At 40.1% G+C, this 11967-nt stretch overlaps 1 protein-coding gene across 1 annotated transcript; it reads right to left on the bottom strand.

Moving 5' to 3' along the window:
• Positions 1-7600: 7600 nt before the first annotated feature.
• LOC109172903 (ABC transporter F family member 1) lies at positions 7601-11351 on the bottom strand. The gene is made up of 6 exons (XM_019322145.1): positions 11228-11351; positions 10911-11138; positions 10056-10129; positions 9751-9961; positions 9431-9662; positions 7601-9079 (listed from the first exon to the last, which is right to left on the bottom strand). The coding sequence occupies exons 2-6, from the start codon at positions 11136-11138 to the stop codon at positions 8022-8024; spliced, it is 1803 nt and encodes a 600-aa protein (XP_019177690.1). The 5' UTR covers positions 11228-11351; the 3' UTR covers positions 7601-8021.
• Positions 11352-11967: the final 616 nt, after the last annotated feature.

The following is an 11967-nucleotide window of genomic DNA, read 5'->3' as shown; positions in this document are numbered from 1 at the left end:
CGGAGTTCACAATTTTAAAGGAGCGGACTAACGTGTCCAGGACTATAGTCGATGTATGGTGCAGTGTGATGAATTCCAGGGAAAAAACCAAGGGAAGGGGGGACCTTCCCGCCTCTTTCTCTCAACTAACACCACGGTGAGTACCCAAAATCCCCCCATTCGCTCTCGTTACACTGTTTAAATCCCCCCATACGATGCTGGTGTTTAATGGTTGTGTGTGCAGATTGGGATCGTCGTGGGCATTTCATCCAGTCGGGATGAGAGGTTAGCATGGTTTAAAAAGCGACTTGGTGAAGAACTGGAGGCTACAGACCATGTTGCCGGGCGCATTACTACATGATGAGCATAAGTTTCAAACATTCTAGGTTTGATATTATTGACAACTCATCCGCAAACAAAACGAACAAAGAGATGTATGGTGGAGCACCAGGGGAGTTGGTATGTGTCTGTTATAACACACATCTAGGGGTGTTTCACCCAGTGCCCTATTATGGACTTTATGGTCAGATGGGGAAAAATATATGCACAATGCACTATGAACCAGTAGAAACCACTTCAGTGTGCAAGGCACCGGGATGCACACTTCCCGACGCACAGCCACTGACATAATTGTTTTATAATACTCACATACAGTGGCGGAGCCACAATAGTGGGGCCACTACCCCCCCCCCCCCCCCGCCCTCAATCTTTTCTACTAATATATAAGTAAATGAATAAGTCATTAAAGTGTTTAGTAGATCAATGGGTTGAACCTTGAATATTAAATATTTACATGGAGTGTCATAGTTACGTTTCAAATCCCACTTATAGCATTTTATTATGTTTTAGCTTCTTATCTTTATTTTAGCTCTTCCCACCCTTCAATAAATTAAATGTATTTTTTAATTTTACTTTTTTTTCGCATGTATATTTTAGCTTCTATCGATTATGCTTTATATTTTGTCATAAATATTTTTATAATATTTCAAAGTGTTTTAAAAATTCACTCTATCCAAGTATAGTTTTGGCTCCGCCCTTAACTATCTTGTAGTCTATCATAAATATTGTATTATAATTTATAATGTATTTGAACCATATTATAGATGTTTGATATTTTGTCATTGACAATTCTAAAGTCGTGGCGAATTCTTCAGACAAAATTGTGAAAGATGCAATTTTTTCTTAGAAGTGATATCTCGAGTTAAGTACGCCCCCACTCACATTATTTTCTGGATCCGCCACTGCTCACATACTGAATTGATTTCGTGCAGGTTGACTTACTTGTCGCATACCTAGATAGTAAACTACGGACGCTGCGTGCATTACGGCTTACGAACATGAAACCAAAAAAGATGTAGATGTCGTGGAGAGACACCACTTCTACATTCGATTCCGGGGTGTTTGCCCCATGCGGCACATGGAATCATACACCGGCCAAAGTTGCACAAACTGGATCTGTGGACTTCAGAAAGGAAATGGCCAACAACTACTCAACCTACGACAGTGCTTCTTGCACAACATCCTTTTGAGCGAGGTCAATGACCACATGCAGAGTATTGCCACTCGCATCGGCCAATATGATATTCAAAGGTTGGCTCACCTGCACCAATGATTACTGCAAACGCCGAAGTAACAATCTGACAAGCCTCTAACCTACTCGACAATAATTAAAACTGTTTAAAATTAAGTAATGCATATTTTTGGGGCCACCTATGGTCCAGTAATGTTTGGAGGGTGTTTAGTTCTGGCTCCCAATACGCTTCCCAATACCTTTGTTTTTAGCTTGTGTTGGGGCCTTAATAGTTATGAATGGTGGTAGATTGGTGGTTGCACCTCTTCCCAATACCTTTTTTTTTTAGCTTGTGTTGGGGCCTTAATGGTTATGAATGGTGGTGGATTGGTGGTTGCACCTCACATAAAGCCTCAATCGCGACATTATTACCCTTTACTAGGTCGATGCTCGTACAGTCACTCACGAATTCCTCTCTCAACTCTTTCAGTACTTGAAACATTCGTGTCTGACGCACCGTACTATTACCAACCATCTGAACAAACGTGTTTATCTCAGACCACAGTTGGGTTGCTCCTAACTCAGGTGTTTGCACCAACAATCCACCACGTATTCAGATGGTAAGCGCTCTACATGTGCAGTCCCCTTTGATGTCGTAATAAATGCTCCCCACATCTTCACGGAACTCCACGTTCATTGCACCAACGTTCTCAAATGAGCCTACCACCTCGGCACCTTGCGGCATAACTTAAACCCTGTTGAAGGACCAATATTAGCCTTTAACACAATTCCCTAAAAAGGCCTGTTGGGCTACATCAAGCCTCCGATTACCCCACATAAATAATTTAGCACCCTCAGAGCACAAACTATGGTTGTGTTCCTCTACAAATATAGCTACCACAAGTTCCCCAATACTCTCTTTTCTCAAACAAATCTTTGCGTTGCACCCGACCCGGTTAGAAATCCTTCTCTGTTGTTGCCTGTTGCTACCACTTCCAACCCCTTCTTCGAATGTGGGTTTGATCCTACCACCTGCTTTGGCTCCTTGCCTGCTACATACTAAATAACGCATATTAATTTCATCGGCACGATCTCGCTACTGTGCCGGACATCAAATCCACCCACTCGTAAAATTGAGAAAAAAGACTATAATAGGACAAAGAGGTGGTTCATTTCCTAAAATAGGACACTTTTTTTTTGGACTAAAATGTGAAAAAAAAAACGTTTGGGACATGCGTTTTTGGCATGTCCCAGATTTTTTTTATTTTTTATACTTTACCAAAGACGCATTTGGGAATTGCGTCTTTGGTATTGTATACGGCCGTCGCAATTCCCAAATGCGATATCCGTATATCGTTAGCATACGTTAAAACGCATCTCGTAAATGCTTTTTGAGTATTATACGCCCAACGCATGTACGTGATGCGTTTTAATCGCCGGTCACCCGCTGGAGAATACTCGCGAGAAGACGCGTTTGGGACTTGCGGTTTGGGTGAAACGCATGTTCCAGATGCGTTTTAGCAAAAGGCAGAATATTGCGCAGGGGGGTTACATGAGGGTAGGGGATATGAGATACTTCAAAAATGGCAGCCAAAATTGTCATTTGCCTAGAGAATAGAAAGTAAAAGTAGTAATGTTATTCTGAGTGTCTAAAAAATAGAGTTTCATGTATATATCATAGTTTCTCGCTATGTAAACAAATATTTATAGGCATGCTTCCAGAAAAAAACAGATCTGAAGCATCCTCTACTAAATCGCAATTGGTACATGCGATTTAACTTTAATCGCATTTCCATTTGCGAACTGTGTCTGACCACCACACTCTGAAAATTGACTAGACCTACCTAGCTGTTGCTGACATTGCTAGACGTTGCTGACAATAAAAACGCAATATTCTGCCTTTTGCTAAAACGCATCTGGAACATGCGCTTCATCCAAACCGCAAGTCCCAAACGCGTCTTCTCGCGAGTATTCTCCGGCGGGTGACCGGCGATTAAAACGCATCACGTACATGCGTTGGGCGTATAATACTTCAAACGCATTTACGAGATGCGTTTTAACGTATGCTAACGAAATACAGATATCGCATTTGGGAATTGCGACGGCCGTATACAATACCAAAGTCGCAATTCCCAAATGCGTCTTTGCTAAAGTATAAAAAAATTAAAAAAAAAAATTTAAAAAAAACGGGGACATGCCAAAAACGCATGTCCCAAACGTTTTTTTCACATTTTAGTCCAAAAAAACAAGTGTCCTATTTTAGGAAATGGACCACCCCTTTGTCCTATTATAGTCTTTTTTCCCGTAAAATTGAATTCCTTCCACTAGTGATTTAAAATAGCGCCCAACTACAGGCAAAATTTCAGCATCCACATCAGGCTTTCAGTATTTTACAAATGCAGTAGGTAACCCCATCGTGCAACGCATTACATCCCCTGTCACCTCCCCGCAGACGTTATGCCATGGAACCGTGTTCACCATTCATGGTGAACACGGTTCCAACGGTGTTAGTACACCGTTATCTTTTTTTTTTTTTTTAATTAATTGCGTGACTTTTCTTCTTTATTTTCACATTTTGCGGTTTCACTTTAATTTGAGGTGAACAAAGATTTCGGACATTCATAAATTATGAATTCATGCCTGCACATTCACTTTGGAACCATGCCTACACATTTCCGTCCGAAATCACGGACATTCATAAATTATGAATCCATGCCTGCACATTCACTTTGGAACCATGACTACACATTCACTTTGGAACCATGAGATTATGAATTTTCTGTTATAAGATTATGAATTTTCTGTTATGAGATTATGAATTTTCAGTTATGAGATTATGAATTTTCTGTTATGCGATTATGAATTTTCTGTTATGAGATTATGAATTTTCATTACATTCATAATTTCGGACATTCATAAATTATGAATTCATGCCTGCACATTCACTTTGGAACCATGCCTACATATTCCCGTCCGAAATCACGGACATTCATAAATTATGAATCCATGCGTGCACATTCACTTTGGAACCATGCCTACACATTCACTTTGGAACCATGAGATTATGAATTTTCTGTTATAAGATTATGAATTTTCTGTTATGAGATTATGAATTTTCAGTTGTGAGATTATGAATTTTCTGTTATGCGATTATGAATTTTTTGTTATGAGATTATGAATTTACAGAAAATTCATAATTTGATCAAACGCGCGCCGTTAACTCCACATCTGCGAAATTATTTTTTTTTACCTAAAAACGACGTCGTTTTGCCTTGTATTCACCATTCTCGGTAAACACGATTCCATGGCATAATTTGCGCACCTCCCCGTCATTAGGCCCTGCGGTAATAGATGAAAATGTTGTGAGCCAACACCAAGAACTGCAACTTGCAAGCAAAGTTGAAAAAAAAAAATAAAGAAAAAATCCTCTTAAGCAGAGCATAATGAATTAACGAAGACATCTGTGACCATTTATTAAAAAAATAATTAAAAAAAATGATGGGAAAGTAGAACCTAAGTTTTACATGAGTGACATCTCAATGGGAGTATATATCATTTACAGCTCCCTAAAGTACATACCACACAGGTACATGTATATGGGGTATATTTTTTTTTTATTGGATTTCTAATGCTTTATCAAATGTCACTACATGTAATCGAGTCCACCACTGTATCCGGTCATCCATGAGAAATGCATTTCCAAAGGTATACTTTAGCATATATAGCTTTTAACTGCATGGTGGCTGGAGCTTCACTTGTAGTTCCAGTTGTCCACTACTGGGGGGCAACAATTCTGGAATGCTTTTGTCAGCATACCAAACGCACAAACCCAGCGTTAAAGCAAATAGCACCACACACCCCATACTGGTTCGCATGCTTTCTTGGGCGCCGCTACCGGACTCCAATCCTGAGACTTACTCGCCGATTGGAACGCACCCATGAGCGCAACACCGTGCGGGGAGAACACGGCGGCAACTGGTTATGGCCGAGTCACTCTGGTTTTAGTGCGACTGCCACACCAGGCGCCATGTGTAAGGACCGCCGCCTTAGCCACTGCCGTAGGTGCACTAAGAATACACAATGTTCCGCGCAAGGAAAACGGGGGCTAGTCCAAGGCTAAAACCACACTGGGACTGGTGCGGTCGGCAGACACGATCGGTGTCACCAAGTGCAACGGAAAAAAAAAATAAGGGGGAATGAAACCTGTGAACACGCGCGTGAGTCGCCGCACCACCCGCCTGAAGTCCACCGTCGTGCGTATCCGCCTTTACGATGTTGCACCATAGTCCAATGAATCACCGCCGGGTTCACCGAAAAACAATCAGCGAAGAGACGTATCTGAAATGCAATTCCCAAAAATGCCCCAAGTGCAGTCTACGTGCCGGTGCACCGTAAGGGAAATGAGGATTATTTAGGGCCGTCGGATGCACAAAATCAATGCACCAAATGAGTGCACTAGTTCACACTTGGGAAAATGACTGAAATGTGAAGGTAGAAGCATACATTTCTCAAAATGTGACTCTGCTAAAAGTTGGACAAAAATATGAAAAGCACGTTTGGGAGATGCGTTTGATGTCAGAATTGGTCAAATGAAAAACGCAAGTCCCACTTGCGTTTTGTTTTGTTTTGTTTTTTTTTTTAATGGTCGCCGGCAACCAGCAACACCCAACTCTTGATTCATGGTGCTCTCCGGCAATTCGAGAAGAGCTACAAAGCCGCTGATGAAGATCCTTTCAGTTTTTCCAGATATTCCAATCTATCTATGTGCATCAAATCCAAATGCTCGAGAAGTTGCAGTCGATAAAGCGGCTTCTCCGCCGGCAACACCGGTCGCCGATTTCTCCAGCGAAGGTCACCAGTTTCTCCCGTGAAGGAGAAGGCCACTAGTTGCAAATTTGACACCAAATACTACCAAATAAATGTAAAAGCAATGAACAACATGAAAGGGAAAGGGAAAGGATCACAAGCATGGCAAAGAAACAAAGGAGGCCATGGATGAAAGCACCAAACAAGTATGAGTTTAATTTAATTAATTTACTGGGAATCAAGATTAAATGACAAAAAAAAAAAAAAAAAAAAAAAAAAAAAAAAAAAAGAAAACACATGTATCCATTGACAGCATGGGAACAAGGAGAGTTGTCTCTACCATTAGAGACTTCGTTCGACTAAAGGTATAATATTATTATCACAACAAAGAATTGAATGCAGTATATAAGAAAGTTTGATGCTGACCAACCTTGCTAGCTATTCAAATGGCCAATTAGAGTACTCGCTATAATGACTATATTCCTGGCTGGTATCTATGTTGGTTTCAGGCACTGCAACTGCAGTATGGCGTGCATGAGAGCGAGACGAACCAAAGGGCCACAGGAAAGACCGTGGTCTCCTCCTTTGTTTCTTTGCCATGCTTGTGATCCTTTCCCGTTCCCTTTCATGTTGTTCATTGCTTTTACATTTATTTGGTAGTATTTGGTGTCAAATTTGCAACCAGTGGCCTTCTCCTTCAATTCACTGGAGAAATCGATGACGGGTGTTGCCACGGAGAAGATGCTTTATCGACTGCAACTAGCTTCTCGAGCATTTGGATTTGATGCACATAGACAGATTGGACCATTAAAAAATTCACTGGAGAAATCGATGACGGGTGTTGCCACGGAGAAGATGCTTTATCGACTGCAACTAGCTTCTCGAGCATTTGGATTTGATGCACATAGACAGATTGGACCATTAAAAAAAAAAAAAAACAAAACGCAATTGGGACTTACGTTTTTTATTTGACCAATTCTAACATCAAACGCATCTCCCAAATGTGCTTTTCATATTTTTGTCCAACTTTTAGCAGAGTCACATTTTGAGAAATGTATGCTTCTACAATCACATTTCAGTCATTTTCCCGTTCACACTTTAAGATTGGTATGCACCAGAAAATTAGCCCAGATTTAAGGTCATATGAGAATACTTGCTTAGGTGAGAACGTGAGAACAAATCGTATGCATCCATCTAATATTTTTAATAGTCTAAATTACATTAAAACCCTCCCCTTTCTATATATATATATATATACACACACGCACTGACACACAGCAATACAACATATAGACAAAAGTAAAGTACAGAAGACGAATTACAGTACATAACTCAGAAAATGTTGAAACCGAGTTCACTCCTTCAGTAATCCATACAATACAAAAGAAGAATTATAGTATTATGATATTTGGAGTACAACACAAAAGAGTGAAACGAATAAGAAATGCTACCGAGAAAAGTAAAGGTAGCTGAAATGAGCGTGTGTTGCAATCTGATCTCTATGGCAGGCAGGCAGGGAGTGCAGAGTGCAGGTCGTACTTAACTACTTACTTCAAACTAAAATAGAAATAGAAATGAAGGGATAGATAGGATACTAACTAAATCAACAACTGTCTATCTGGTGAGTGGAAAAGTAATGAAGTGGATCCTCCTCCTTTTCCTCATAATTTATAAGTTGCTGCCTCCTGCCCTCCTCAAACAAAATTCTTAACTACCATTCCATCCTTCACTCACCTAAACCGGCCTTGCGTTTCAAGTGCTCCTTGAACCCCATAATATCGCCCTCCCATCTGGTCACCGCCTGGTTCTCACATACCCAGATTTCATGGGCAACCTGGTTGATGAGCCTAAAATCATGGCTAACAAGAACCATACCCCCATCCCACTCATTCAAAGCTTCCGCCAGTGAGTCAATAGTCTCAATATCCAAATGGTTGGTTGGCTCGTCCAGCAGTAGCATGTGAGGCTGCCTAAAAGCTAACCATGCAAATACCACCCGGCTGCGTTGCCCATCCGACAAGTTCTTCATAGGCATTATCTGAGCTTTACCAGTCAGACCAAACCTACCAATTGCTGCCCTCATTTTCTCTTCCTCATTGCCAGGATACTCTCTGATCATGTACAGAAGGGCAGACATTTCCATGTCGAGTTTCTCAGCCAAGTGTTGATGATACTGTGCAATTTTAAGATGATTATGGCGTCGGACCATACCATCAGTCGGAACTAACTCCCCCATCATAAGTTTAAGCAATGTGCTCTTCCCGGCTCCATTAGGGCCAACCAGTGCCACCCTTGAATCCAGGTCCACACCAAAATCAAGATTCTTATAGATGAGGTTATCAGGTGTATAGCCAAATTTGACTTCCACAAACTGCAAAACAGGTGGGGGGAGCTTCCCAACATCTGAAAATCGGAAAACAAGGACCTTATCCCTCGCCACTTTCTCAGTAAGACCACCTCTCTCCATCTTGGCCAATGTTTTCTCTTTGCTCTGTGCCTGACGAGCCAGTTTGGCTGACCCATGTCCGAAACGAGCAATATACTCCTTCATTGAAGAAATCTGTTCCTGCTCCCACTTATACTGCTTCATTTGGTTCTCTTCAAGTTCAGAACGAGTTTGAACATATTGGTCAAAATTACCAGTATACATCTTCAACTTCTTACTCTGCGTGTGAATGATGTTGGTGCAGACACCATTCAAAAAATCTTGCGAGTGTGATACAACCACCAAAATCCGATCAAAATTCTTCAAAGTTTCTTCTAACCACACACAAGCTTCCAAGTCTGCATTGGGAAAAGAAACCATTTGTTAGTATTATCGTTGGCATTGACTCCAAAACAAGAAATCTTCACAGGTGCAACTGTGCAAGTACACAAAGGAAGCAACAGCATAATAACACATGTAGAATGTTGACCCAGGTTAAGTTTACAACTTATATTAGAACTTAATTCATTTAAAATTGATGCCTAAAATAATTTTTCTTTTCTGAGAAGAGAATATGCATTTACAGAAACAGGGCATTTAAAATAGTATCCTCATTTTGTGACAGCACATAGAAAAGAGAATTTCTAAGAAATGCAGATATTTAAATTCAGATACAGTTCATTTCAGTACTAAAGGCTATGTGAACTTACCAAGATGATTTGTGGGTTCATCAAGTAACAATACAGTTGGATTCATAAATAGGGCCCGTGCAAGGGCTATTCTCATTCGCCATCCTCCTGAAAAGTCCCTTGTTTTCTTTTCCTGCATCTTCTTATTAAAACCAAGACCATATAAAATCTCAGCGGCACGCTTCTCTGCAGTAGATGCATCCATAGCTTCCAATCGCTCATATATACGATCAAGTTGTTCCCCACCACCATCCTGAAGTAAGAATGTGTTACACTACAGATCATAATAAAATAAAAATATCAAACTGATCAATTCCATTTTTGTCAGAATAGCACCATACTTGTCCAGCCAAGGCTTCAACTTCTTTCTCCAATTTTAACCTTTCCTCGTCACAACTTATGACAGCCTGAAGTGAAGACATGTCAGAAGCTTCAATCTCACGAGAAAGGTGATAAATATCCATATGATCTGGAATGGGTAGTTCCCGGCATCCTATTGCAGTGAGAAGAGTGGATTTACCACAACCATTCAATCCCAATAATCCATAACGTCTGCAATGATGATATGTTAATATCTCGGTTTAACTCTGGCATGAAAAAGCTTTCCTAACATACCAAAAAAAAAAGGCCAAAACTAAGTACATACCTTCCATAGTTGAGTTCCAGTTCAGAATCAACTATAAGATCATGCCCATGGAAAGTAAGGGACAAAGACTCAATCTGGAATGGCAAAAAGGTTGTTAAACATATCATTAGATAAAATCAGAAGCAGGAGGCATCTGAACATATATGTGAGCATAGACACTATGAAGTGATACCAGGAAGAAGGGGGAGATCAAGCCCACTAATCCCATCATAGGAACAAGTGAACAAAACTGTAAGAAAACTAAAAGGCAAGGATGTTGCCACTTGTCACACTCAATATGAACACTAGAGAAATAGTAGTTTCTATGCAGTGTTCCCAGGACATTACAATCACTACCACTACGATATCAGCTACACTCCAGGTTAAAACTAAAACAGAACATCATTGGACAAGGTTCTAAAATTTATTAAACAGAATACTAGAATTGGAATCGTGATTTATTTAACCATCAACATTTTTTCTTCACCATGCAACTATTAGGTACAATTTGAGCAGACTACAGTATAAACCTAGTAAACTAGGGTTTCTCATCTCCTCTAACAACTTTAAAAATCTAACTTTTCCCCCTACACTACTGTACCTCATCATGGCCACTATAAATTCAAAAACTCTACATTTCCATTTCTGGTATAAACAACCAAAAAAAAAAAAAAAAACAATTACTCTAATACATTTTGTCTAGATTTCAGATGACTGTCCTTTTCTGACTCAAATCATAAAGCAACTAAATCCACGTGAAAACAGGAAACTGAATACAGACAAATATAACAAATATAACAAGGCAAACACATATGAATCCTGAGATAACAACCCGTCCGCGATCTTTGGAGGCTAAAAATGGATCAGAAAACTGACCCGAATATCTCTAGACAGAGGATGCGAACACAGAACCCCAGTGCACGTCCGATCGGATATCAGAAGCTCCCCGACTCCGTTCGCCAAATTATCGACGCTACTATTCTCCGCAGCAGATGCCGCCGCAGCCTTAGACGACGCGGCAGCCGCCGCAGCTTTGCGGCCTCTCTTGGCAGCGGCAGCTGCCTTCTTCTGCAATCCTCTTTTCTTGCTAGCGTCCGACACCATCTATCAAATCAAAATCGCAAATCATAAAAATAAAATCTAACAAAAATTCATAAAAATAAAACGAAGTAACATAAAATTGTTGAAAGCACCTTGATATCAGGAAAGATCTGAAGTTCGCGAAACTAGGTTTTCGATCAACGCGTTATTCCCCCCGACTGTGAACGGAGTCCGGTGAGGAGTATGAGGGTTTTGTGGGAATGAAAGAGAGTAGGCTCAAGGGATATTTATAGAGAGGGTGTGGGAAGACGATGGTGCACGTGTCGGGTATGAAATGGTGATGCTTTCCTACTTGGAGTTTGCGTACTGGATTTGAATGTTGACACAAATTACTGATTTTGGGCTATCAATTGGGTCATGGCTTGTTAACATTTAACAATAACTTAAGACCCAATATGTACTCTAGGTGGGCTTCAATTGGGTCATGGCCTGTCACATTTATCACCAAATTCATAAACCAATTGTTATACCATGGACCAGGGTTCATATTGTATTGTGAATCTTGATCCAAAAATTATATGTTTGTAACTAACACATTCTGTATCTGTAGTTAATAATTTATGTACCTGTAAACAAATTGAAAAGTTATTATATCATGGATCAGGGTCCACATTGTAAGGTGGACCCTGGTTATAAACGACGTATAAATTGTGTATTTTAGTATTGGAATTGTGAACTTCTATAATATAAATTGTGTTTCTAAGTCAAAATACATAGAAGTGTGCAAACTTCGGTAAATTTTTGATTAACCGACCGAATCGACAAAGTTTGATTAGCCGTTTTTTAATCGAACTTTTTCAGTTCGGTTAATGGTTAATGATTTTTCAAAATT

Source organism: Ipomoea nil, unplaced genomic scaffold, assembly GCF_001879475.1.
Source record: "Ipomoea nil cultivar Tokyo-kokei standard unplaced genomic scaffold, Asagao_1.1 scaffold0444, whole genome shotgun sequence".
Taxonomy (NCBI): Eukaryota; Viridiplantae; Streptophyta; class Magnoliopsida; order Solanales; family Convolvulaceae; genus Ipomoea; species Ipomoea nil.
The sequence above is the reverse complement of the archived record's forward strand: the minus strand, read 5'-3'. Positions and strand labels throughout refer to the sequence as shown.

Bases quoted from the DNA above. Each gene is read 5' to 3' on its own strand.
- LOC109172903 (XM_019322145.1), bottom strand. From the start codon at position 11,138: ATGGTGTCGGACGCTAGCAAGAAAAGAGGATTGCAGAAGAAGGCAGCT. The intron at 10,130-10,910 runs GTCAGTTTTCTG...TTGCCATTCCAG, and splicing joins CTCTGTCTAGAGATATTCGG to ATTGAGTCTTTGTCCCTTAC. The intron at 9,663-9,750 runs GTATGGTGCTAT...TTCTTACTTCAG, and splicing joins TTGAAGCCTTGGCTGGACAA to GATGGTGGTGGGGAACAACT.